Genomic DNA, 27431 nt, shown 5'->3' with positions numbered 1-27431 from the left:
GGATGGGCACAATGTTTTTAAGATGGAAGCGCTAGATTTGGCAAACGATTGGACAGGAGGGCTGAAGGAGAGGTAAGAGTTAAAGGCAGCGAACCTTAGAGGTAGAGCAGATAGTAGTGCCATTGACTTGAAGCAAAACAGACAAGGGAGTAGCAACACTTGAGGGAGGGAAGACCATTGAGTCAATGCTTTCCAATGGGGAAGAACTAATGCGTGCACAGTACTCGCCGCGTATGGCCTGACTGACTGATGTTGGAGGAACTCGGCACTGGAATCAGGTAAATGTTGAAAGTGCTATATAACACGTTTGTGAATATATGGGGGGGGGGGGGGGGAGGTTGTTAGGTTGGGGAGGCAGAAGGGCACAAATTCTGTATTCCTAACATTAAAGTGTTCCTTTAATGCATTATGCAAAAAACGGTAGAAACATTGCGGATTAGGAAGGAGTGGCAGGAGAAAAGAACCCAGAGTATGAAAATTATTTTTCACCCTTTTCCTCCATTCCTATGTAGGTTACATCAGTTTACTCCTAATTAGCATTTACCAGTAGAGCTCAATGATTAGCAAAGCATGCTACAGTCACCGTATTTCCTTACTTATCCCATCACTCATGCAACTATTCTTCGGATCATAGTTTGGAACATCTGCTGCATAGATCTGATGCAGTGGTGTATCCTGGTTTTGTGCTGCCCTAGGCAGGCCAAAACACAGGCGCGCCACCCCCACCCAACCCTTCCCCCCCGCCCCACATTCTAAATACACACACATTCACTGACAGAATCACATACTCACTAACAGATACACACGCTAGCAGACACACAAACTCACTCACATTAACACTCACTTTATTTTTATTTTTTTATTTAACCCCCCCCCCCCCCCCAGCCTCCTTACCTTTAGGAATGCTGGAGGGTTCTACCTCTCCCTGGGGCTGCTGGTCAGGCTGCTGGGCTGGCAGCGCTGGCGAGGGAGCACTTTCCCCTGAGCTGTCTGCTCAGCTCCCTCGCGCGCCGCCTGCAGAGTGAGGCCGGGAGCCGGAATATGACGTCAGCAGCCAGCCCATCAGCCCGACCGGCATGTCAGTTAGCCGCAAGGCTAACAAGGCATTTGCCCTGGGCATTTGGGGGGTGGCTTTTTTTTTTTGCTGTCCCCTGGAAAATACCGCCCAAGGCAAATGCCTTGTTTGCCTGGCGGCTAAAACGTCTCTGATCTGATGTAACCAACTGAGATTTAATTCTGTGATTCAATAGGGAATACTTACATTTCACTCCAGTCTAGCTTCAATGCTCATTCTTTTAGTTGTTTTACCTGGTAAGGAAACATTGTAACAAATTTTCCATCTGAAGTGGTCTGGGTGGCTATAGTGTCCTTTTAACCAGTTTAAAATGCTAATAAAGACTTTTTTTGATTATTTTTTTTTTTTACACTTACGAATACAGAGTTATTCATGAAAGAGTGTATTTTAGAAAGAGGAAGTTCAATGTAAATTTAAAATATTAGACCAATTCCTTGATTCTCTATTACAGTCCAACATCTGTATGAAGACAAACCAAGCTCTAATTTATGTATGTTTGAAACACACCAGCACCACTGCAAAATGGAAACTATAAAACATGTAGCAATCAGAAATATATGATTCAACTTCACTAGGCAGGGAAAAACCTTTTAATCGGATAGATTTCAGTTGTTTGGAAGTACATTTCCTTTATAGTTGTTTACAACACAATGATAATCTCACGTTTATTAGAGTCAATTAAAAAAATGAATTTTAGAAACCATTTGTGTCTCTTATTAATAAATCACCTGACATGTTTTTGTTTCCTGAATGTGTTTTGGTGAATCCTACAGATGTGTGAGGGTCACCCCTATCCTGTCTAACTGGTCACTCATAATTCTGAGGTAGCACAGTCAGCCAGCAACGTGTGGCAGCAGACTGGAAGCTCTTTCTCTGATAAAACATACTAGGTTAACTGCAATAAATAGGTGGTGATGGAAACACCAATAAGGCACATGGCTGGAAATTCCACAGGAAGATTTGAAACCGCGAATAAATCTATTATGTATAAAAAACAAAAATTGCTTGAGATGAAAAGTACATCAATTTTTCTTTTTCATTACAGCATTCAATGCTTTCTGAGCTTCATTGATCTGCTGTTGCAGTCTTTCCTTTGTGCCTTTATTCGTAGCTTTCTTGAGCGTTTCCTTCATGTCAGCAATAGCAGCTCTGTATCCAGCTGTGTTATGGAACAAACGTATAGCACGGTCTCCAGTAGAAACCAAGAACCTGTTGCATGTATCAAAAGCTAGATCTGTGATGACTTCTCCGTGCACGGAATGGAATTCTTCCTCCACATCACCTGTTAGTGCATTGTACACTGTAATATCAGAGATACTTGAAATGGCAATGACACGGCCATCTGGAGATAATGCAATGCGGCATGGTTCATTTCCGGACCAGCTTCCTGTGTGCAAGAGATACGGGTCTTGCTGTTTCTTGTATTCTACATCAGTATTCCACAGTTTCCACGTTCCATCTTTAGATACTGTCGCCATCCTGTGGAGAGATGATGATATTGCAAAATATTCACGTTTCAAAGCTTTTATTGAGTAGAGTAAATAACATTATGTGTGATGCAGAGAAGTGCAATATTTAGATTGGACACGCAGGTCCTAAAAGCAATGCACTCACAGAATAGTCAACAGTAAAAGGTTTCAACAAAGCAGAGGAAATCTTAGCAGTGTACTTGTTATAATTAAATTCTAGGTAAGTGAACAGTAGAAGCATCTTACGATTCGGGTATGTGGAGTGGCTGTTGATCACCTTTTTTTGCGGACATAGAGATACCTGCTTGCCTATCTGGGCAGGTGGCAAGCGTATGTGCATAGGAAAGTAAAGGACAGTGGGTGTAGTCAAAGAGGGATAGGATAAAAAGCGGGATATTGTAGAATATTGACATTGATAAACAAATGTTTCTAATATTATACAAATTTAAAACAAGTCCTGCATTGTTGAGATCGTGAATCTGTAAAGATAAATAACTAATCATCATCCTTACGATTATAAGGTTATTTGTTTACTCCTTGATGCCTATTTATTGGGATTACATGGACGTGGCAGGCTTTTGCCAAATGTTTACCTGTTGTTGGTACAGGGGAAGTTGACAGAGTCTGTAAGAAATATAGCAAAACTGCTATACATACAGTATCAGTACAAGAGTATAACAAATATAAACAGATTTGCATCATAAAAAGTTCCCTCTGTACAAAAAATGAAGGGATATAATGAATGAATATTTGGCACAACTTGTGTAATAGAAACCGTTGCAAGCTATCTTTTTGAATAGCTATAATGGTCCAGGACTAACGTAGTGTGTTCTGTGTCTGTGGTGGAAATGATATAACTTTTCTCCATGCTGGCAGAACTAAAAGAAAATTCCACCTTGCTCTCCTCCAAAACCTTAAAAGGCTTTCCAACATAAAACTGGAATTTGAACACTGAATATTTGCAACTGTACTATAAGCACAGTTGCTGACCTACAACTACAACCATGATTCTATGAATGAAATAAATAAGCTGAGAATCATGGGAGTTGTAGTTCAGCAACATCTGGAGGGCCAGAGTTTGAGGAAGCCTGAGTTAGACAATAAATTCCACATTAGCACTCTAACTTAGGACGGCATATATGTCCTGAAATTGCTGGGCTAATCCACCCTTAGTGGTAGCAGTTCATCATTGTCCCCCAGAGTCCATCAGAAAAGCAAAGATTTATGTGGCAAGAGAGCTTCAATTTTTGTTATTTCCTTTAAAAAACTATTTGCAGCACACTAGGGAGTAATGCCTACAGATTCTTTGCACCATAATCACTACAATGAACTGTGGTAGCTACAGTAGTAAATCACTTTAAGTAAGGGGTTTCTTGTGGAACATTACCTGGCTAGGAGACAATGCCTTTGAAAAAAGAACAGCTCATATGAAAAAATGCTGAAAAAGTCACTTACCTTCGAGAGTCATTGGAGAAAGCAAATCCACACACACCAGCAGAATGTCCCTTTAAATCAAAAGCTCGGCATACTTCACGGAATTCTCCAGACTTCCCAAAACAGACCTCCCACACTTTCACATCGGGAGTAAATCCACAGCTTGCCACAAACCTTTTGTATGCAAGAAGAGAACATGATATCATAAAAGCACTGCATGAAATCATTACATACAGTTTTAAAGCGACTGTCACCAAAGATAATCTGCTTCTATATAACTACTTCTGTCTTACTCTCTACTACTTCTTATGTATAGCAGTTGTGAAAGGAAAGAAAATTATAAACAGTCAAGTTGACAAAACTTGACAATGGACAAAGTTTAAAGAGACGTTATAGTTATCAGAACCAGTACAGATTAAAGTAGTGGTTATGGTGTCTAAAACCTGTCCCTGCAGGCTAGTAAACCTGTCCCATTGCTCCCTAGTAATACCTCTAGTGGCAGTCACTCAGACGGCCACTAGAGATGCTTCCTATTTCAGTGCTGCACAGTTCAGCATTCATGGAGACGCTGAACGCTCCCCATAGAAATGCCTTAATTCAATGCATTTCTATGAGGAGAAGCGGATTGGCGCAGCACAGTGTTTTGCCAGGCATGCACAATAACCTCCCAAAGCTTTCCTATAGGAAAGCATTGGCTTGGCAGATATTATCAAGACTGATCATCTCAGCCATAGAGGCAGAGCCAGACGGGGTCAGCCGCGGCAAGTCTGGTGCAGCATAAGAGAAAATGTGAGTAAAAACAATTTTTTTGGCTGGGACCTAAATTGTTAATACTATAGTGTCAAGAATTCATTTTTGTATTCCTGACATTATAGTGTTCCTTTAAAGCAAGGTTTAAAAGAACAGGAACACCAAACACTCAACATTCAATAGAGCAGATTTAGTGGACCACATTGCAATGTACTGCCTCAAACAGTGGAGACTTTATCAGGAAGGCTCTGGGTGTTAGAGCCGAAGCATTACACTGCGGTGTAAAACTCTGCGCTATTAAATCGTTTTATTTTATTCACATGTTCTCTGAAAACAACTTGTTCAGGTATAAAGAGCAGAGTTGTATAAATACCGCTTAAGGATCCACTGCCCTACTTCCTCCAGAGGACACATAACCAGGAAAGCTGCTTCACCCCTCCTCTCATCCTACATTCACGTTGGTAAAGTTTCAAATAAAGAGTAAAATTCCCTAGATGCCATTGGCGCCATAAGCTGAAAATATTTAGGTGCACAGATTGAAATAGTTTAAAGCTTTTAGTATTTTTCTCTAAAAGTTTCACATTTGACAATGAAACAGACAAGTAAAAAAAATAATAATTGCAGAATTCAGTCTAAGATTGCCAAGTTTAGACTATAGGGTTAATGAGTTCTCACCTGCCACAGGGTGATACTGCAGCATATGCATTATTCATCTGGTTTGTATTGATTGTTGCCAACACGGCACCTTTCCGATCCAAAACCATTATGGTGGTGTCACTTGAGGCAGTCATCATAAACTTTCCTACAAGACAAACAGGATTAGCAAGTATTCAATAAAGACCTATAACATGCAAGCAAGCCTGCTGTAGTGGTTATGGTGCCAGGAGTGCCTTGGCACCATTCCATGGTTAGAGATCAAACCTTTTTAGCCTGGTTTGACAACCTATTGGGTCTCACGGTATGCCAGCGCCTCAGGCTCTACATCCAGGAAAGTTGTCAAAAACATGATAGAAAAAGGTTTAACATATTACAGTAGAATGGCGCCATAACCACTACAGGAGACTGTAGAGTTCCTTTAAAATAGAAGCTCATATTGTAGATAAGCTATGAGTTGGAAAATATCTTCACTTCATATGTGCAGTAGATTCCCTCCCCCTTGTTTATTAATCAAAAAAAGCTTCATGAGTATTTCACAAACACTGATAGGAAAGATTGGTTCTGTGCATTGATAGTAGTTTACAGTGATCACAATTTCCTCCTAAACGCACAGCATTTCATACTTAAACAGTAAATTGTAATTAAGAAAAAATGAATTGCAAAATTCAGGTTAAACTTGCAATGTTTTGACAATAGCTGAATTGGGAGAAAATTTCCAACTGTACCATTTTTGGGGGAATTTCAAAAACAACATAATAATTACTAGGTATGCTTGGCTCAATTGTGAAATACGGTTCACATTAATACACTGTTAATTTAATATTAACACAATAAAAAGGATTTAGAATTTCATATAATATCCAGTTTTAATAATATCCAGGTAAACTACTTGGTTGCTTGTACCTGAATTACCGACTAAACCTTTTACATTAAACGTATATGTAAATCATTTAGTTACAGACCTGTCTCAGCTACGCCAATATTAATGATGGGCGCCTTGTGTCTTTTGGGGAAGTCCTCAGGGGCAGCTGAGAAGGTAAATCCATCATCTTTCTTGGTCATCTTATATACCCTGATGGATTCTCCATTTGCCAAACAAACGATCAAGGCCCTGGGGAAAATATAAAGATGATTATGCAAAGACAAGACAACGTGGTTCATATATACAGGAAGTAAAATCAAATACACAGTCATTTACATTTGTGGATTCACAGAACAGTCTAATATTTTCTTAAAGGGACAATCTATGAACGAAAACGTTTACTCAATTTTGCAGTCTCATTGCTATACCACTATAATAAATCTTTTGATTGTTTTCCCTTAGTACAAATATCTTAATGTTTAGAAAAAAATATCCAATGAAATATACAAATCCATGCATTTGTTTACATTTTTACAATATTTTAACCGCTCATAGATTAACTTGCATCTCACAAATGGCGACCCTATTATTTGTAAGGGAGTACACTAAATGATCACGTAATTTGCAAACATTAGAATCTAACCCATGCATGCAGGTGTCTGAATTACCGGCAGTCATGACTAAACCGGACATGTGTGGCATGGTCAAACTCCACATTAGCACGCATGCTGCGGTGTTCACGATCCAAGAAGTCCTTGGTGCTCCATATTCTCACAGTTCTATCGTCTGAACAGGAAGCCAGGTATTTACCATTGCTGCTAAAATCCAAACAGGTTATGTTGCCGCTGTGTGCCTGTTGGAGAGATTAAGACACCACAGTCATCAGCCATTATTAGACACAGCCAATTTATATGGATTAGTAGTACATGGATTCAGATCAAAGCAAAATGACACAGTCATTTAAAGGAACACTCGGGGCACCATAACAGCTTCATCAGAATGAAGCCATTAGGGTGCGAGGAGGTCCTGGGCGCCTGCTTACATTTAGGGATTAAACCTCAGTTTGTGGCGCCACTGATCTCAGCCTTTCACAAAATATATTTTTCACTCTCTTTTTGTGACTGGGTAGGTACTGTGAGGCTGAGAGCATTAACTGACACTTTCAGTGCGCACAGTCCAATGCTTCCTGACTCAAAATAGAAGTGAAGAAGCAGCGCTGACTGAAGACTTTGGGGTTAAACGGTTTGTTAAGGGTTTAATCCTTGAAGGTAAGCAGACACCTGGGATCTCCTCGTACCATAACTTAATTCTTAATAAGTTACCATACCCATAGTGTTAAAATGAACACTCCCACCACGATAACAGCTGAAAGGAACACTATAGTTACCAGAACCAAAACAGCTTAATGTAGTGGTGATGGTGTCTTCAGCATGTCCCTGCAGCCATAGCACTGTAAACACTGCCTTTTCAGAGACAACTGAACACAAAGTCAAGATTTGATAGGCTGGGACTGTGGCAGTGTAGCTTTATATGTGTTCTATAGGGAGCAGTTTAAGAATACAGAGCAACATCAAGACAATTGGGACACCACCATTCCTACTATGCACACACAGCTGCTAGGATAGTGTAGATAGCCTGTAGAAATAGCCTTGTACAGGGAGTGCAGAATTATTAGGCAAGTTGTATTTTTGAGGATTAATTTTATTATTGAACAACAACCATGTTCTATAGCCACCTTTCTTTGCAAGGACACTCAAAAGCCTGCCATCCATGGATTCTGTCAGTGTTTTGATCTGTTCACCATCAACATTGCGTGCAGCAGCAACCACAGCCTCCCAGACACTGTTAAGAGAGGTGTACTGTTTTCCCTCCTTGTAAATCTCACATTTGATGATGGACCACAGGTTCTCAATGGGGTTCAGATCAGGTGAACAAGGAGGCCATGTCATTAGATTTTCTTCTTTTATACCCTTTCTTGCCAGCCACGCTGTGGAGTACTTGGACGCGTGTGATGGAGCATTGTCCTGCATGAAAATCATGTTTTTCTTGAAGGATGCAGACTTCTTCCTGTACCACTGCTTGAAGAAGGTGTCTTCCAGAAACTGGGAGTTGAGCTTGACTCCATCCTCAACCCGAAAAGGCCCCACAAGCTCATCTTTGATGATACCAGCCCAAACCAGTACTCCACCTCCACCTTGCTGGCGTCTGAGTCGGACTGGAGCTCTCTGCCCTTTACCAATCCATCCATCTGGCCCATCAAGACTCACTCTCATTTCATCAGTCCATAAAACCTTAGAAAAATCAGTCTTGAGATATTTCTTGGCCCAGTCTTGACGTTTCAGCTTGTGTGTCTTGTTCAGTGGTGGTCGTCTTTCAGCCTTTCTTACCTTGGCCATGTCTCTGAGTATTGCACACCTTGTGCTTTCGGGCACTCCAGTGATGTTGCAGCTCTGAAATATGGCCAAACTGGTGGCACGCTTGACTTTTCTCAGTTCATGGGCAGTTATTTTGCGCCTTGGTTTCTCCACACACTTCTTGCGACCCTGTTGACTATTTTGAATGAAACGCTTGATTGTTCGATGATCACGCTTCAGAAGCTTTGCAATTTTAAGAGTGCTGCATCCCTCTGCAAGATATCTCACTATTTTTGACTTTTCTGAGCCTGTCAAGTCCTTCTTTTGACCCATTTTGCCAAAGGAAAGGAGGTTGCCTAATAATTATGCACACCTGATATAGGGTGTTGATGTCATTAGACCACACCCCTTCTCATTACAGAGATGCACATCACCTAATATGCTTAATTGGTAGTAGGCTTTCGAGCCTATACAGCTTGGAGTAAGACAACATGCATAAAGAGGATGATGTGGTCAAAATACTCATTTGCCTAATAATTCTGCACGCAGTGTATGTCAGAAGCTTCTCCTAACAATCACGTACGTGAAATCAGTTACAATTTAAGTCACAGGAGTAAGCACAGATTACTGAGCATAAGAACTGGTAATAATATAGTCGCTGATCCCTATATTCAGAGGAGCCTATTTACAGTAACCACTACCGCAGGCTATAGTGGTTATGGTGCCTAGCGTGTCCCCTTAATCAATGAAAATGCATCGTTATTATTTTTTGTTTAAGATTTATCCACAAATCTATACAGTGGAAAGCAATTGTGCTAGCACAATGTACAGATGACAGAGTCCTCTACTCTTTAAAATGATGTTGTAATTATCATGACAGATTACATGCAGATAATCTAACTTTGCACTCTATCCTACTAAGCCTAAACTGATTAAAGGGACACTCTGGACCACTAAAGTACTTTAGCTTGCTGAAGTGTTTTATGTGTTAAGAGTGCGTCCTGGTGTTTTTTTTGTTTTTTTCTTCCATTTTACAAAACTTGCAGATTTCAAAAGAATTTGGAATCACGTTACACTCCCCTGGCTGTCAAACAACTAGTCCTACACTTCCTGATTTGCTTATCTCAGTGGAGCTAAAATCAAAAGGCAGGCAATTGCTCAGAGTACCTGCGCTGCAAGTACTTTTCATTGACCTGCATTAGGAAGTCAGTGATTGGGTTAGAAGGGGATGTCTTGCAAAGGTTGCAGATGAGATATCTGCAGCTTTTGAACGCTGATATTAGGGATTCCCCAATGAAAAAAAATTTGCATAATCAAACACACACATTTTATCCATTGGGGAATATCTACTAAACAGTGATTTGTATTTATTTGTATTTATTTACTGTTATTTCTAGGAAAGTTAACAAGTAGTGCATTCCGTGTAGATCACGGAAAAACAGAAAATATATTTATTTTATACACATTTGTGAATATTTATTGAAGGCAAGAAAGCCAATTTGTGCTTTCAATGACTGAAAAAAATAAATAAATAATCACCTTGAGTACAGCTGCAAGGAGCGGGTGAGTGAAGGTGTGCTGCTGAGGTTTCTCATTGCGCAGCTTATGCAGCTTATGCTTTTTGGTAGGCTGTTTCTCAGGTAAAGCTTGTCCATTTACTTTCTGATCTGAAAATTAAAATAATCAGTCAAAGCCAAACAAAGCAATGCATTAACACATAGCAAATAACAAGAAATGAACTAGCAATGTAATGCAACATCTTGCAATAACGCAAGTGGAATTGGCATATAACCAGGGTGACCAGATCCTCCACGTTTACAGGGACACATCATTAGGTCATATTTATGAAAACGCATGCAGTATGTAGAATGCATATTGTGCAGGATTTTCCATTGCCTACTACTACTTATACACCTTCTCAATTCTGCATACTACAGGGCAACCCTTTTAATGGGCTGCCCATCAATATGTGTATATAATATGTGTCCAGGAAAACATGATGGATCTGGTCACCCTGTATATAACATATGCACAGTACAGTAACCCATATCTCTACACAAAGCACCTAATTAGGAGTTACTGTTTGTGCACAGCACACGTTATGATATTCTCTCATCTAAAATAAAATGAACTTCAATAAGTCAGCACTCCAGATGTGGGCTTCGTATCCCCTGTTACGCTGCCAGCATTATGGCTCCCTGGACTAGGGTATTCTTTCTCCTGGTTTCAGAGAGCATCTATTCTTAAAGGAAGCTATTCTTTTACTATTTCCATAAAACCCCTCCAACATATGGTAACTCATACGGTACCATAGGACCTCCGAACACAATTCAAATACCAGTATACATCAGTCATATACAATACACTTCATACAACATTCACACACTTCACTAACACGCTCTCCATAAATAAAAATCAGTCACACACTTCACCATAGTCATTTGCATGTAAAGATCAATCATTCACAGAAGCAACTTACTAAAATGGAGTCCTCTCCGTGTACAGATCAGTCATACACACACAACGTACATTACATAGAGTCCTTTCACACACACAACATGTTTTATTGAGTCCTCTCCATTTATAGATCAGTCATTCATACACACAAAATGTACATATTACCATGGAGTACAGACCAGTCATTCATACATTGTACACTTTACCATAGAATCCTCCATTGTACACTTTACCATAGAGTCCTCTCCATGTACAGACCAGTCATTCATACATTGTACACTTTACCATAGAGTCCTCTCCATGTACAGACCAGTCATTCATACATTGTACACTTTACCATAGAGTCCTCTCCATGTACAGACCAGTCTTTCAGACAGTGTACAGACTACCATAGAGTCCTCTCCATGCAGACCAGTCATTCATACAGTGTACCATAGAGTCCTCTCCATGTACAGACCAGTCATTCATACAGTGTACCATAGAGTCCTCTCCATGTACAGACCAGTCATTCATAAAGTGTACCATAAAGTCCTCTCCATGTACAGACCAGTCATTCATACAGTGTACATATTACCATAGAGTCCTCTCCATGTACAGACCAGTCTTTCATACAGTGTACATATTACCATAGAGTCCTCTCCATGCACAGACCAGTCATTCATACAGTGTACATATTACCATAGAGTCCTCTCCATGCACAGACCAGTCATTCATACAGTGTACATATTACCATAGAGTCCTCTCCATGCACAGACCAGTCATTCATACAGTGTACATATTACCATAGAGTCCTCTCCATGCACAGACCAGTCATTCATACAGTGTACATATTACCATAGAGTCCTCTCCATGCACAGACCAGTCATTCATACAGTGTACATATTACCATAGAGTCCTCTCCATGCACAGACCAGTCATTCACACAGTGTACATATTACCATAGAGTCCTCTCCATGCACAGACCAGTCATTCACACAGTGTACATATTACCATAGAGTCCTCTCCATGTACAGACCAGTCTTTCATACAGTGTACATATTACCATAGAGTCCTCTCCATGCACAGACCAGTCATTCATACATTGTACATATTACCATAGAGTCCTCTCCATGCACAGACCAGTCACTCATACAGTGTACATATTACCATAGAGTCATCTGCATGCACAGACCAGTCATTCATACAGTGTACCATAGAGTCCTCTCCATGCACAGACCAGTCATTCATACAGTGTACATATTACCATAGAGTCCTCTCCATGCACAGACCAGTCATTCGTACAGTGTACATATTACCATAGAGTCCTCTGCATGCACAGACCAGTCATTCATACAGTGTACATATTACCATAGAGTCCTCTCCATGCACAGACCAGTCATTCATACAGTGTACATATTACCATAGAGTCCTCTCCATGCACAGACCAGTTATTCATACAGTGTACATATTACCATAGAGTCCTCTCCATGCACAGACCAGTCATTCATACAGTGTACATATTACCATAGAGTCCTCTCCATGTACAGACCAGTCATTCATACAGTGTACCATAGAGTCCTCTACATGTACAGCCCAGTGAAGCCTTTGACCAGCTCTTACCGGTGCTCGGTTCCGGTGTGCTGTTACCCTGTGCTTTCTTGAAGAGGAATACTAAGAGCAGGACAAGCCCCCCAAGAAGCACAGACACCGCCACGAAGGCTACCATGTCCGCGGTACAATGAGCCACGTCACACACCGCGGGAGCGCGCACGAAACTACATTTTTTTTTTGTGTCCTTCAATACAAAACTTTATTTCCTAGTGCATGGAATGTAGAGTATCTGTCACTGTTAGAACCATAGACATAGAATAGCACTTACCATGATTACATTGGGAGACAGAGCTCTGATCTAAAGGCCCTTGAAGTCTCCCTAGTGATTGGTAAAACTACCTCATTAGGATTGATTGATTAATTAATTAATTAGAGTACTGTTTATTTTTGCATTTGTTATACGGTGACAGGGCTCTATTTCCTCCTGGCTGTAAATAATGGACCTTTATATTCCATAATTTTTTTTTTTTTTTTTACAAGTAGTACCAAAGTATATAATATAACACTGTCACTTGTGGAGTCCGTGTTTTGATTTTTGCAAAGTCCCACAAGGTGACATGTCTGCTTGCATGGTGGCTGCCAAGGTGAGAAGTTGATTGTCATTGTTGCCGCCATTTTTTAATCTCCATCATTGTTTAGCTTATGGCAACTTCATCTGCTAGGAGCCCTTATCTATTGTACTCTTGTCCATGCATGAGGGTCCCAGGAGAATGCAGGGACTTCCGTAAATAATCTAACTTGTATGCAACAAGGTGGTATAGGCATTATTATATTTATTTCCAAAGCGTCAACGTATTCAGCAATGCTGCACAATAGGTGGTTTAACAAACAAGCAGTTACAACAAGATAAATTAGACGCACAGGAACAAAAGATGCCGAGGACTGTACTCAAACAGGATTATATTGTGTAAAATTATGTCTATTCCCATCAAACTGCCATTTCCCATGAAATGCAGTAGACATGTTACGGGAAATGGCAGTGGATCTCTGCCTCTCAGTTTGGTAATTACATGAGACAAAGTAGACATTGTAGGGATGAATGTGTGGGACAAAATATGAAAAATAACGTGCGTTTGTTGCACTCTTCATTAAACAAGTCAATTAGCTTGAGAACACATTGATTCATCCTGTATAGAACCCCTTCCGCTTCAATTGTAAACTTTTCGTCCCCAACCCCAAGGCTCCTTTATGATGTCTGGTTGCTGTTTACTATTCATTGTCTCCATTAATGAGGTCCTGCGTGCCCTCTTGATTACACTTGCAGTTTTTGATGTTGTCTATATGAGACATTTGCCCGCCTTTTTCTTTATTTTCTTTCTTCCTTTCATATGTATTGTATTATGGAAACATAAGTTTAAACAATAACAATTTTCTTTCAAAGTTACATGAAAGGATCATGATATTAATAAATAGTGCTGAGGTGATAGTTGTCCTTTAAATTAGAACACAGTGAAAAATCATTTTCATAGAGATTCTATTTTTATGAACAGATCAAAAGTGAAAGATTTGCTTTAAGGGAATTTATATCATTGAATAAAAGATAACTTGTTTTAACTTTTTTTTTCCATAAGATGCTCAATTATACTTTTAATTTAAGGGCTTTTGTTTATTTATTTATTTAGTTAATCTTTCAGTTGTTTAGTAGATAACTCCTTAAATTGCTATCCTTCCATGTGATTGCCATAATTAAAGGGACACTATAGTCACCAGAACCACTACAGCTTGTTCTAGTTGTTCTAGTCAGTGGTGGAATTCAGCTGACACGCACAAACCCATTTTTAAATTGTAACAACCGATCATTAATTTGGCTGTGGATGCAGAGCCCATCCACGCCAGGAAAGAAGTTGACACAATCCTGTCCAGTGGCATACTAGCAGTGTGCGGAGGGGTGGTCTGACCATGTGGTAGAGGTCTCGCACATATATGCTGGGGGCCGAGAGATTGCACAGGGAGACGCGTGGCAGAGAGATAGCACTGGCAGGTTTTTTGGATGCACATATGGCTCATTAGCATGCTATATACATTTTGTGAATTCACTGCTCTTTGGAATGATGTACAGGGTTTATTTATTTACTTTATGTAGCGGAGAGGTAGTATAATCCACAGAATCTCCGCTGGGTAACAGGAACAACATAGAATAATCCAGGCAAATCAATACAGCAGACAATAATCCCGGTAGCGTTATAAGAATCCTTCCTTCCCAAGAACTAGACGACACATAGGCTGGGAGTCAACTGAGCTTTTAATCACAGGTCACAGAATTTATGGGATTCCCCATGCAAGGGCTTTCCCTACTGACATTTCAGGGGTTGTACAGTAGGGGACTACATGGGGAACTTAACAACCTGGACATTTCTCCCATCATGCACTGCTGTACGAGAGGGATACTCCCACTAGAATATAAAGTTAAGTGGATTATCCCTCCGTACAGCAGAACCAATATTCTACATGAAAATACATAACTTTTATAATATTCGTTAGATTTAAACAAATGGACGTTCGGTAGATAGCTGGGGTCTGAGCGCACATTTCGTGAAAGTACCGTTCAGATCCCAGCTTGAATAACCGAACGCCGCACGAAACACACATTATTTCTAAGTTACATTCAAACTACCGATTGACTTTAGGGAAACACATTACCGAAGGACCGGGGCTCCCGAACGGCTTGGAAGTCCAGCGGTATTCGTGCCGCCGAGTAGCCGATTTTAGTTCCAGGCGCTCGACGACCAAATACCGCTGGGCTAACAAAGGATCCAAGATGGCCGACCGCTGCGTGGTCGGTAGCCGAACGACGGCCACCCTGAATCCTCTTAATTACCGATTGCAACAATGTTGCAATCCTTAATGGGAGCCACACGACCTCCTGTGTGTGGTCTCCCTTCGGTAGTTTGTTCGTTTCACGAACAGGTTTGAAATTCACTGTTCGTGTAACAATTGCATGAATGTTGGCGGTTTTCATGCCGCCAGCATACGAACGCTATAGTTTACCTGAACCACATTACACATACATACGCTTGGTTCTTAAAGTGGTACACACATATTTAAGCAAACATAGTTTTAAAGTGGCTGCTTTTGCCACACTTTACATTGATGTGATATACCTAGTTTGTGTATTTACTGCTCATTGGCATGATATACCAATTTTTTGCATTTACTTTTCATAGACATGATATATCAAGTTTATGTATTTATTGCTCATTGGCTTGATGAACAAGGTTTATGCATTTAATGCATTAATAGCATTCCCTTGCTGGAAAAACCTACAAAACTCCTTTTACCATGCCGGTGCAAGACTATTTTGTGCCCTAAGAGCTGGACAGCTGAACTGTGACGTGATCTGAGAAAGCCGCTCAGGCGAAATGTGTCATCACGTCCTTGTACGCACAACGTCATCACGCTATTACGTGACCGTACATAGCTCCAGTTTCCAGGAAGAACTCCCTGAAGTACTGCCTATGGTGTAAGACCGCTTATGCTAGCCGCATTTTTTTTTTATTGTACTGCTAAGGGCTATGGACTTCGCTATGGAACAGAGAGTGATAACAATTATTTTTGTGAATTTTTAATTATACGAAAATAAAGTAGTATTTTACATTCACCTGTCGTCCTGAATACCTGCCAACATCCAGTCCTGTCTTGTGGACTAAAGCTTGAAAAGTTAGAGCAGACTTCCACTGCTCTTTCTTTGTGAGTTTCATTTCATTTATTGATTTATATATTTTATACCATACAGTATTATGCTATGGTTTTTAATTTTGTCTCTTTCTATGTGCTATGCTCCTACACATCCCTGGAATGAGTAGTGTGATATTCCTACTCTTCTCGTAAGTTAGTTTAGTACATTATATCACAGTCACTTGTGAATTTGCACATGTATTTTATTATCATTGTATTTGATATTGTGATTCTATATCGTGTATTGCACTGACACTGATTTCACCTTGCTGCACTTTAAACTTTTAAAGGTATAGCACCTTTTTTAATCTTATATTTAGTTTATTGGGTGTTTTTAGAGCTTTTTGCATTGGTAAGGTGCTGCTTTACCTTTTTATATCCTTTTACACATATATATTGTATCACGTACTTATAAATTTGTAGCGCCTTTTTGCTTGTTTTTTTCTGTGTATTTTGTGCCCTAGGGAAGGTCAGCTACGTGCGCCCCCTCCCCACCCAAAGCAAAAATTGTCAACTGTCTGTTTCTCTTTCTTCTACCAGCCCCTGTGTGTGTGTCTTTCTCCACCAACTCGTTAGTATATCTCTTTTTTTCCATTCCCAAGTCCCTTTGTGTGTCTTCCCTCCCAAAGCACCTTTGTGAGTCTCTTTCTCATCCTCAGCCCCTCTGTGTGTTTCTTTGTCCCCTCGTCCCTTTGTGGTCTCCCCTGTCCCTTTTATGATCTCTCACCCCCTGCCCCTTTATGGGGAATAAAACAAAAAAGTATACACACATACATTTAAAAAAAAAAATGCTTCCCCCTCTATCATCCAGTACACACACACACATCATCCAGCACACACACACACACATACACACACATACACACACATCATCCAGCACACATACACATCATCCAGCACACACACACACATCATCCAGCACACACACATCATCCAGCACAACACGCACACACATCATCCAACGCACACACACACTTCATCCAGCAAACACACACTGCATTCATTATACACAATCTGCACTCACTACACACACTACATTAACTCTACACACACTGAATTCATTATACACACTCTGCACTCACTACAAACACACTACATTCACTATACACACTCTGCGCTCACTACAATCACACTACATTCATTATGCACACTCTGCACTCACTACAAACACACTACATTCATTATTCATACTCTGCACTCCTTACAAACACACTACATTCACTATACACACTCTGCACTTACTACACACACACTACATTAACTATACACACTCTGCGCATATCTAAAACACACTACATTCACTACACACACTGCATTCATTATACATATTCTGCACTCACTACAAACACTCTGCACTCACTACAATCACACTACATTCCTTATGCACACTCTGCACTCACTACAAACACACTACATTCATTATTCATACTCTACACTCACTACAAACACACTACATTCACTATACACACTCTGCACTCACTACACACACACTACATTCACTATACACACTCTGCACTCACTACAAACCCACTACATACACTGCATTCATTTTACATACTCTGCACTCACTACAAACACACTACATTCATTATACACACTCTGCACTCACTACAATCACATTACATTCATTATGCACACTCTGCACTCACTACAAACATTATGCACACTCTGCACTCACTACAAACACACTACATTCATTATTCATACTCTGCACTCACTACAAACACACTACATTTATTATACACACTGCATACATTACATTCATTATACACACTCTGCACTCACTACACAGTACATTTATTGTACACACTGCACTCACTGCTAACACACTACATTCATTATACACAATCTGCACTTACTACAAACACACTACATTCATTATACACACTCTGCATTTACTACAAACACAGTACATTTATTATAATTATACACACTGCACTCACTAAAAACACACTACATTCATTATACACACTCTGCACTCACTACATTCATTATTCATACTCTGCATTCACTACAAACACACTGCATTCATTATACACACCCTGCACTGCACTATATGCATAGGAATGTGATTTTATTTTTAGGGGGGGGGGGTGAAAGGGAATCTTGGGTGAGTTCCCACACTTTTTTTTCCCAGGTCTTGACCCCTGGACTGGAATGTTGATGATCATTTAAAACCTACATTTCAGTAAAATTAAGCAGTGACATTTTGATTTACTAATCCCCGCTGCACTAGGGTACAAACGGAAGCCTTAAGCAGTGTGCACAGTCCTTGGAAATTATGTATATAGGTATGTATGTGTAGGTTGTATATATACATTCTTTAATATTCTATTTTAATGAGTGCAAGTACATACATTCTTAATCTGCCATTATTTTTTACCTATCACCCTTCTAGTACCGTGTTTCCCAGAAAATAAGACCAGGTCTTATTTTAATTCCCCCAAACGTAGACAGGGCCGGCGCGTCCTATAGGCTAACTAGTAGGTCGCCTAGGGCACCTACTTAGGGGGGGGGCGCCAGCAGTGGCTTTACTGCTTGTCTGGCTGCCCCACTATCAAGTTAAATTGATTATATATAGCGGGTCGCGGCGACCGCCAGCCACATTACCGGGCACTAGGGAGCACTTACTTGTAGACTAATGTCCAGTAGAACGTCGGTCCGGCATTCACCACAGCCTGCTAAGTCACGACCCCTCTCCCAGTGAAGCATTGCGGCAGCGCAAGGGCACGTCATTCACACGCTCCTGCCCTTTGCCCTGTACGTGGGGACAAGGGGGCAGTAGAATAATAGGAAATGGTGCTTAGGATAAAAAGTGTTGGCCGCCGGGAGCAGTAAAGAAGATCGGAATGAAGAGCAATGAAGGTATGAGAGACTGCACAGTGTGTTTCATAGAATGGGTGTCGGTATGTTTCTGCTTGGGTCTGTGTGTTTGTATGGGACTGTGTGTATGTATGGGTCTGTGTGTGTGTATGTGTGTGCGTGTCTATGTATCGGTCTGTGTGTGTGTACGTATGGGTGTGTGTGTATGTATAGGTGGGTGTATGGGTCTCTGTGTGTCTGCATGGGTCAGTGTGTGTGTTTTTATGAGTCAGTGTGTGTGTGTATGTATCAGTCTGTGTATGGGTCAGCATGTATCTGCATGGGTCAGTGTGTGTGTATGTGTGGGTCTGTTTGTGTGTATAGGTCAGCGTGTGTGTGTATGGGTCAGTGTATGTAAATCTGCATTAGTGGGTGGAACGAATGGGGCAGCAAAATTTTTTTCGCCTAGGGTGGCATAAATCCTTGCACCGACCCTGAACATAGATTAGTTTACTCGCGAATGGAATCCTGCAAATCTATGTTCGGGGAAAATTCCCCGAACAAAGCTTAGCAAACTAGCGACTATTTTGGGGGTAGGTTTTATATTACGAGCATCCCCCAAAACTAAGTTAGGGCTTATTTTTGGGGCATGTCTTATTTTCAGGGAAACAGGGTACCCTCTGTTTGTTTTTTATTCTTTCTCTGAATAATACACAGGATATTTACGACCATCTGGTCCTTACCCTAAATCAGACCTATATGTGATCTGCACTCATGTCACTTTAACTGTAAAGCTGTAACAAAACTCAGTTTTGAAGTGTATGTGTTGTATTACTCTGAAATACTTTAGACTTGAGAAACAGAGGATCTCCAGAAAGCTTTTCATTCCAAAATTCTGTAAATCCAATAAAAAAATTATTATAGGCTACTAAATCCATCTGTTTTTTTTTTTACATCTACAATAAATTATATATTCATTTATGCATATGAAAGGAATTCTAAAAAAGTTAACCTGTCATGACTTTAATCCTTGGTCCCCTAACTCTACACATCTCCTAACCCTTAGTTCCCTGAATATATACATAAGGTTATTCAATAAACTCCCAATTTTTGTTAATCAAAATCAAAATGGAATGAGGCTAAAATAGCCAAGTTGTGACAATAGGAGAGATGAAGAATTTTTACAAATCAGTGTTTTTTTCCTATGTCTTGTAATTTGAACTATAATTTGCTAGAATTCAGAGTTTAGTGAATAAATTTAGTGGCCTAAAAGGCTACCCATCCCAAAAGTCCAACTTCATCTGGTCATTGTCCTTTTGAACAGCATCCTTTTTTTCTAGCTGTTTAATGACGCAGTGATCATACAAGGATAGTATATTACAACAATGTGCTATTTAGCAGCAACATTTTTTTTTTTTTTTTGGTCAATCTTTATTTTGAATTTTTCAAGAGCAAACAAGACATAAAGGAAGGTTCATGGAATTTGTTATACACATACATCAATAATATAGTTAAGGATACACTCTTTTCTCCCGTTAGAGTCTCTTCCAGTATGTGGTGCAATTGTGTGGGGTAACCCAACTCGCTACTTTATCCTCACTATATTTAGTGGTGTAAGGCCTTAATTCACATGGTAAGTATATATCACAGGCATAACAGTATGACCATGTGAACAAACAGTAATGTCTAGTGGTAGAGTCAGTTTGGGACCATGGGCTATAGCATTGGCGGCTCCCTGTGTTACCCAATCATTTGTTTTCCCATCTGTCATCCCTAAGCTACACCATTCGGTCCGTCGTCAATTTTGATTTCCAGTGCCAGAGAGGAAACATTGCAAGGATATACCTAATGTAACATCATAGTAGTATATGCTGAGTGAGCAAGTGTATATGTGTAGCAGGCAGTAGTCAGCAGTGCAGGGGGGAAGTGGAGCTTGCCGGCCGGATGGCTTGGTGGTGTGATGCCAAAGCATCTTTTGCTACCACAATTCCTGTCTTGCCATGCAATAGAGCTAGTCTCTCTGTGGCACGTCTATTGAGTGGTCAGTGTGAGCTTGTGTTCGTACCTTGGGCAGTCTATCTCCTCTCTTCGTCAGTGACTTTGGTGATCTAGGGATTACCGGGCCCTCAGCTTGCCCCAAGGGTAGCATTAGTGCTTTTGTTCTGTTTGGGTTCCCCGTCATCTTTCCCCCCTTCGTTGCCGTTGGTATGGGCTGTAGGGTCTGAGCTTGCTAACCGTCTGTGGGATGCGTCTGGCTTAGCGGCTTGGGTAGTTGGTGGTGGTCAGCAGTCAGTCTGTCTCTTGTGAGGGTCTAGGGCCCATTATGCCTCCCTGCAAGTGCCAGTGGCCATCATGTCCCTTTTACGGTTAACCTCAAGTCCCTAGTGCCCTCTACTGTTTGGTCTTTCCCGAGTCATGGTGTTTGTCCATGGTTCGGAGCTTATCTGTAGAGCCTGGGTGCGGCCCTTCCCTAACTTTTGCATGTTGACATATGAGAGGCGAGAGCCTCGACTTCGTATGCCTTAAGCCTGCATGTAGCTCCTGGGAGCAGTGTGTTCAGGGAGTGTGAAGAAGGGAGGGGATGGGGTGGACAGGGTGGGTGGGTGGTGGTGTGGCAGAGAGGGGTGTGGGGAGGGTGGGGAAGGCACAGTCGCCATCGAGGCCGCAGCCCCCCGTATTCCTCTCCACCGTCCAGCCGGGCACATCCCCGGGGTCCGAGGAGGCCCCTCAAGGTTTGACCCTCTGGAGCTTTCCCAGAGCAGCAACATTTTTAACAACTTTTTTGTGTGGATTTTTTCAATGTATATGGTATTTCCAGGGGTTGTGATGTAGATCTGCCCGAGTAAGCATATTTTCTTTTGTGCTAGGTTTTTCACTGTGATTTTTTTTGCACTGTAACCTTATGCAAAGAGATCCCAAGTTTAGCAAGGTTGCCCCAACACTCAAATTAGATTTGTTACCTTAGCTATGTTTTTCATACAGCTGTTGAGTCTGTAGCGAAAGCCACTTCGCCACTGTGGTTTGGAGGGGGCTGCTTGCCCGCCTCTTACCCTGTGACTACGGTCCCTGGTCGATTTGGCCCTTTATGCACGGTATTTGGGCATACTGTGGGTTATTGGGCTGCCCCAGGATTATGGACCCTCTCATCAGCCCATACGAAACTTAAACCCCATGGCGTTTGAACTGTGTTTGCGGCATCTAAACGCTGTTTGGATATGTTGAGCGCTCAGATCCAAGCCATCTGGGGATGGGTTGAATGTGGGGGTTCTGTTTAGTATAACAGGAGTTATGTATTTTTATGTCTTTTGGTGGTTGCTGGTAACATGTGCTTAATGGAGGCTGTGTTTGTCCCTGGATATAATTAAATCAGCTTCTCCATTGTCTCCAGGATAGAGGATTCTGGGGAACTAGTTTGAGCTTCTAAAAACCATGCTTCCAGAAGGTCAAATGCACATTTGTACTAACTTTTGAACCCCTGGTCCAATTCGTATGATTTTTGAGTATGTTGTTCCCCCGAATGGATTGATTGTGTATATGTATTTTTATGCGAATGTGATGTATATTTTGGGAGTTATGAATGTTGTGTAAAAACTGTATTTTCCCTACCTAGGATAATTGTATTTCCTGTGTGTACAGATAATTAGTTTACAGGTAGAGGGGAGGGCTATGTGTGGGATGTAACTATTGTGTGATTGGTTAATGTACGTTACTGTGTGTCCCTCTCCTTCATGGGAGCACCTAATAAAAAGGGCTGCAAGCTAGCAGCCAGAGAGTTCTATTTTTACCCTCAACTTGAGTCCTGTCTCTTATTGGGGGAATCTGCTACAAGGGATTGCTATGCTAGGCATATTCCCTTTCTATAATCACTGAGCTCTTGTAAGAGCTTGTTCCTGCTTCGTTCTGAAGGGAGATAGCTGCAGCCTGCGGTGCTTATGGTGTCTGGTGGAGTGCTTGGAGTCCTCTGGAAGCGCTAGGAGCATCTTTCAACGGAGGTACCCAGTCGGGGTGCCAGTGGATCCGTTACAGAGTCCTTAGAGCAGTCTTCAGAAGTGGCTGGGCTTCACATAGGACACAATAGTCAAAACATTGCCAGAATCAATGGAGGTCAGAAATCAGATACCAAGTTAGACAAAGCCAAGTCACGGGTATCAGAAACCAGAATAGTCTAATGGAGAGCAGGGTCAATAGCACAGGGAATCAGAAAAGTATATACACGCTATTGGGTCAAGAAGAAACCACAACAGAGCACAGTTCACAACTATTATTTATAGGTTAAGGGTGTTATTACAGTATCCAAAGCCCCAAAATGTGCTAAAAATTATGTTACTCTGTGTTACTGCATTATGGCATCGGTGCCTGTGCACCGAGTCATTAAAGAGTAATGGACACAGCCGACAGTGTCAGGGAAGCTGGAGGAGAGAGCAGAGACTTGCACTGTCAGTCTACCGGATTGGGATCACATGACCGGTGAACTAGCTAGGTTAGTGTACACAGCCTTACACTGACCGTGCAAAAAGAGTTACAAAGGAAGGTTTTGAGTGAGGAAAAGAAGAGTTCAATTCTGGCTTTACTGGCAGAGGTATATCGTGAGAATCCTTACAATTTCAAAGACCGTAAGAACAAGAACAAGGTCAAGCAGCAAACAACAAAGCTACAGATTGGTAGAGGGCTAAAATGACTCTCCACTGACCCAGATGTCCACCTCATTAGAATGTCACTCAACAACCGTAGTATGACCTCATGTGACCTACAAAAAAAAAGGAAATGGCAGCTGGTGTGAAGTGCAGTGCGAGGACGGTTCAATACGGCTATAAGAAGCAGGGTTGAAGTCATGCAAAGCTAGAAAAAAAGCGCTTCATGAATGAGAAGCAAAGAAGAGCCAGTCTTGGGTTTCAAAACACCGAAGAGGAATAGAAGAAGGTCATTTTCTCTCATTTGAATTGAATTGAGTCCAATTTTCAGCTTCCCAACACCTGGTCATCTAAAAGTTAGATGAAGTTAGATGAAGACCTGGATGGGACTACCATCTGAAGTATCTTGCACCCACTGTGACATTTGGTGGAGCAAGGCGAAATCGGGCAGATTCATCTTTGTGAGGAACGCATGAATCAAGCCACATACAAGGTTATCTTTGAGGAAAACTTGCTTAATTCTGCTCTGACAATGTTCCCTAACTCGGACATCAATCAAGGTGTAGATAGAGGACCACATATGATCCCAACCTTCTTGTGGCCAGTTGTCATTTTGTGCAATCAAATACTCCAGATGACAATATTTTTATTTCGAAGAAATGTTGTAAGTGGTTTATAGAATAAATAGAAAAATGTTATTTTACTCACATACCGATAAAAAGCAAAACAAGAGAAGCTGATCATTTTGCAGTGGCCTATGTAGTTTATATATATATATTCATTCATGCAGTATTTTAGTCATTGATGAGCATAAAGGACACGTGATAATTATACAAGATCAAATGAAAAGTGGAAGGGTAGCAAAATCCTTCTTTACCACTTTTAAAGAACACTCCAAGCACCATAACCACTGATGTTATATATTTACACAATGCCAGAACTTGTAGAAGCAATACAAGTGTTGTGCACCTACCAGAGGAAAAAGACTGGAAAGGAAATTAAAAGTGACGGTACGTATGGAAATGTCAAAAATAAAGGAGAAGAGGAGAAGAGGCTAAAGAAAAAAATCTCACTGCAGAATTATTAATCTATAAAGACATATTATCCCAGTTTATTTCCCTCAGCCATATTTGACCCAGTTCATATCTCCAGGCCTTATTCCACCAATTTATCTCCAGCCAAATCCCACCCAACACATCGCCCCCGCCACAGTTTTCAAAAGTACATCTCTCCAGTATGTCCACAAGCATCATATCTTGTTCAAATAAAACTAAACAATTATAAAAAGGTTTAATACATTGTAGATTATAGGTACAATAGAGAGGAATTCAAAAGACATAATGCAAAACACCACAAAGCATCTAAAATCAAATTGATGTTTTAATAAAATGAACACATTTAAGGCTCTGATGTTGCAATAAAACATAAATTTATAATAAAATCCACAGACATATTCACAAACATATTGAATAGTTATCTCCGATTTAATCTTTGGTGTTAGCAGTTAAATATAGGCACGCAACTGTTCTGATATCTGCATTACAGACATATTAGAAGTCCACTTGTTGAAGATGTTCAGTAGTCCCAGAGGTAAGCATCTTTGGCTTAGCTAGAAGAAGATGTCCCCATTGTCTCCTCTGGTCACTGCTTGCATAGCTTGATCAGGCATAATGGTCGGGTCAGTAAGAATGGACGTTGATGTGCTAAGATGACACAGTGAACTTGACACAGCTGAAGAGGAAGAGAAAACCAATGTTATAGATCTGTCCATCCATCCATCAACCAACCTTTTCTTCCGTTCCATCTATCCATTCTTGAAAACATCCATCCACCCATCCATTCAAATAGTACAACTACATTTCTTAGTATTTCTCAGTCCAATGACACCCATCTGATGTAGAGCACAGCACTTCAAATACTTGACTAATAAGCAACACACTTCAGTGTGTGATTTCAAGTATAATTTTGCATCCTTTCAATAATATACAGGTATTATTCTCCATACATACTTGGTCTCAGGGCCGGTAAGGAGCAGTGTTGGTCCAGCCATTCAAGGGAGGTATCTCTCAGGTCTCTGACACTGGCCGTGGAAACCATCCCATTAAATGACTCAAATAGAGGCCGTATAATCAGGCTGAACTGGGATCAGATAAGGAAAGAGATTCTACTTGTTCATATATTTTGATCGTAAAGTGATTAATCTACACAGCCTATGTTAACACCCCCCACCCCCGAAGAATAGTGAAACAACCTAAAGATTAATTTGACTTTATAGTCAAACAAATCATGCAATTTCAATTGTATCATCCAGGGCTAGGCTTTACATATTCTAAATCCTATCTATTTAAGGCGATCGTTCTTTAACCCCTTAAGGACCAAGTTTCTGGAATGAAAGGGAATCATGACATGTCACACATGTCATGTGTCCTTAAGGGGTTAAACATAAACATAGGAAATAAGTAAGATATTCCATGCCAGCTTGAGCATATGGAATATTATTGGTTCTTAAAAGATCATTGAAGCCTTGTTGCAAGTGAAGCATGTGAAATAAATTGGTATATTCAATTCATGGTCGGCCTCGGACGAGATAGTCAAGGTTATTCACAAAGTGAGAATTCAACATAAAATCAAAGTGAATTTAAAATTTAAGGCCAAAGTAGCCAAACTGGAAACATATCTGACAGTTTGGCTGTTTTACCTAGACTTTTGAATTCTCACTTTAGTAAATATTCCTGACGAGGTTACTCACTAAACTCCGGATTTTGTCTGTATGGACAAACTTCGTTGAAAATCACTGAATTCCAACCGCAAAGGCAATTCTTTTATTTATCAAAGCGAAATAATGTCAGAATTCAGTTGGACAGAGTGAATCTGCAGCAATCATCTGCATGCATTCGGCTAAATCGGTGCTTCTGCATCCGAATTCCATGCAAAGTATAGGATCCCAAATATTCACAAGGCACCGATTTTAAACTAAATAGGGACCCAATGCATCCCAGCAGGATGCACTTTCGGAAATTTTCATTTACTTGCTTTTATGTAAGTGAACAATAATTTTAAGTACTATTACTGCAAAAGACTATTACTATAATGGAGTTTTTAAACCTCCCTATTCTCCCACCCTTATGCAGCAGGTGGGGGCACATGAGCAAAATATTTCAAACTATCAACCTGTGAAATAACAGGGGATATGACAGATTGCTGGCCACAATTGAAGACTATTTTTAAGGATGTGGTTGGGGTCACAAGTAATAATATTCATGGCGGAGAAGCTACCTCCCCCCCCCAATCCAAAAACATGATGCAATAAAAAAATCACTAATCTTCTTCCCGCAAGGGCTTTTAGCAGACTGAGCTCTCATATCGGGGATAACCTTTCCATAGGGTTTCCCACGCTATGTCAGGTACTGCATCATTTGGGAAAATTTCTCATGCTATGCAATATGAATAAAATGACTAGTAAGTCACACTTCTCTTGAGACTTGGCTGCCAGAGGGCTCTGATTGGTTGACTTACTAGCCAACCAACCAGAGTACTCTTCAACCCCCCTTATATTAATATGGCTTTCTTATTGCGCCTCATAGTAAAGAGGGGCATAAGGATGGAAAGGAGGGACAGAGGGATTTGGGCCCAAAATGGAGACTGTTCCTACTAAATACCGAGACCTAGGAGATA

At 40.7% G+C, this 27431-nt stretch overlaps 2 protein-coding genes across 2 annotated transcripts in view; both read right to left on the bottom strand.

The window, feature by feature from the left end:
• Positions 1-1647: 1647 nt before the first annotated feature.
• On the bottom strand, positions 1648-12800 carry TBL2 (transducin beta like 2). The gene is made up of 7 exons (XM_063443669.1): positions 12658-12800; positions 10141-10268; positions 6916-7100; positions 6348-6496; positions 5404-5530; positions 4000-4152; positions 1648-2554 (listed from the first exon to the last, which is right to left on the bottom strand). The coding sequence occupies exons 1-7, from the start codon at positions 12761-12763 to the stop codon at positions 2098-2100; spliced, it is 1305 nt and encodes a 434-aa protein (XP_063299739.1). The 5' UTR covers positions 12764-12800; the 3' UTR covers positions 1648-2097.
• A 12318-nt stretch (positions 12801-25118) lies between these two features.
• MLXIPL (MLX interacting protein like) overlaps positions 25119-27431 on the bottom strand; it is an 82621-nt gene continuing 80308 nt past the window's right edge. The window contains exons 16-17 of the mRNA XM_063449546.1: positions 25766-25895; positions 25119-25487 (exon numbers count right to left, since the gene is read on the bottom strand). Of these exons, the coding sequence (XP_063305616.1) occupies positions 25366-25487; positions 25766-25895 (252 nt within the window). The 3' untranslated portion in view covers positions 25119-25365. The remainder of the gene's footprint in view (positions 25488-25765; positions 25896-27431) is intronic.

This window comes from Pelobates fuscus, chromosome 1 (genome assembly GCF_036172605.1).
Source record: "Pelobates fuscus isolate aPelFus1 chromosome 1, aPelFus1.pri, whole genome shotgun sequence".
NCBI lineage: Eukaryota > Metazoa > Chordata > Amphibia > Anura > Pelobatidae > Pelobates > Pelobates fuscus.
The sequence above is the reverse complement of the archived record's forward strand: the minus strand, read 5'-3'. Positions and strand labels throughout refer to the sequence as shown.

Coding starts and splice junctions, on each gene's coding strand:
- TBL2 (XM_063443669.1), bottom strand. CDS start 12,763: ATGGTAGCCTTCGTGGCGGTGTCTGTGCTTCTTGGGGGGCTTGTCCTG. Junction 5,531..6,347: donor TATTGGCGTAGCTGAGACAG/GTCTGTAACTAA, acceptor TTTGTCTTGTAG/GAAAGTTTATGATGACTGCC. Junction 2,555..3,999: donor TTCTCCAATGACTCTCGAAG/GTAAGTGACTTT, acceptor ATCTCTCCACAG/GATGGCGACAGTATCTAAAG.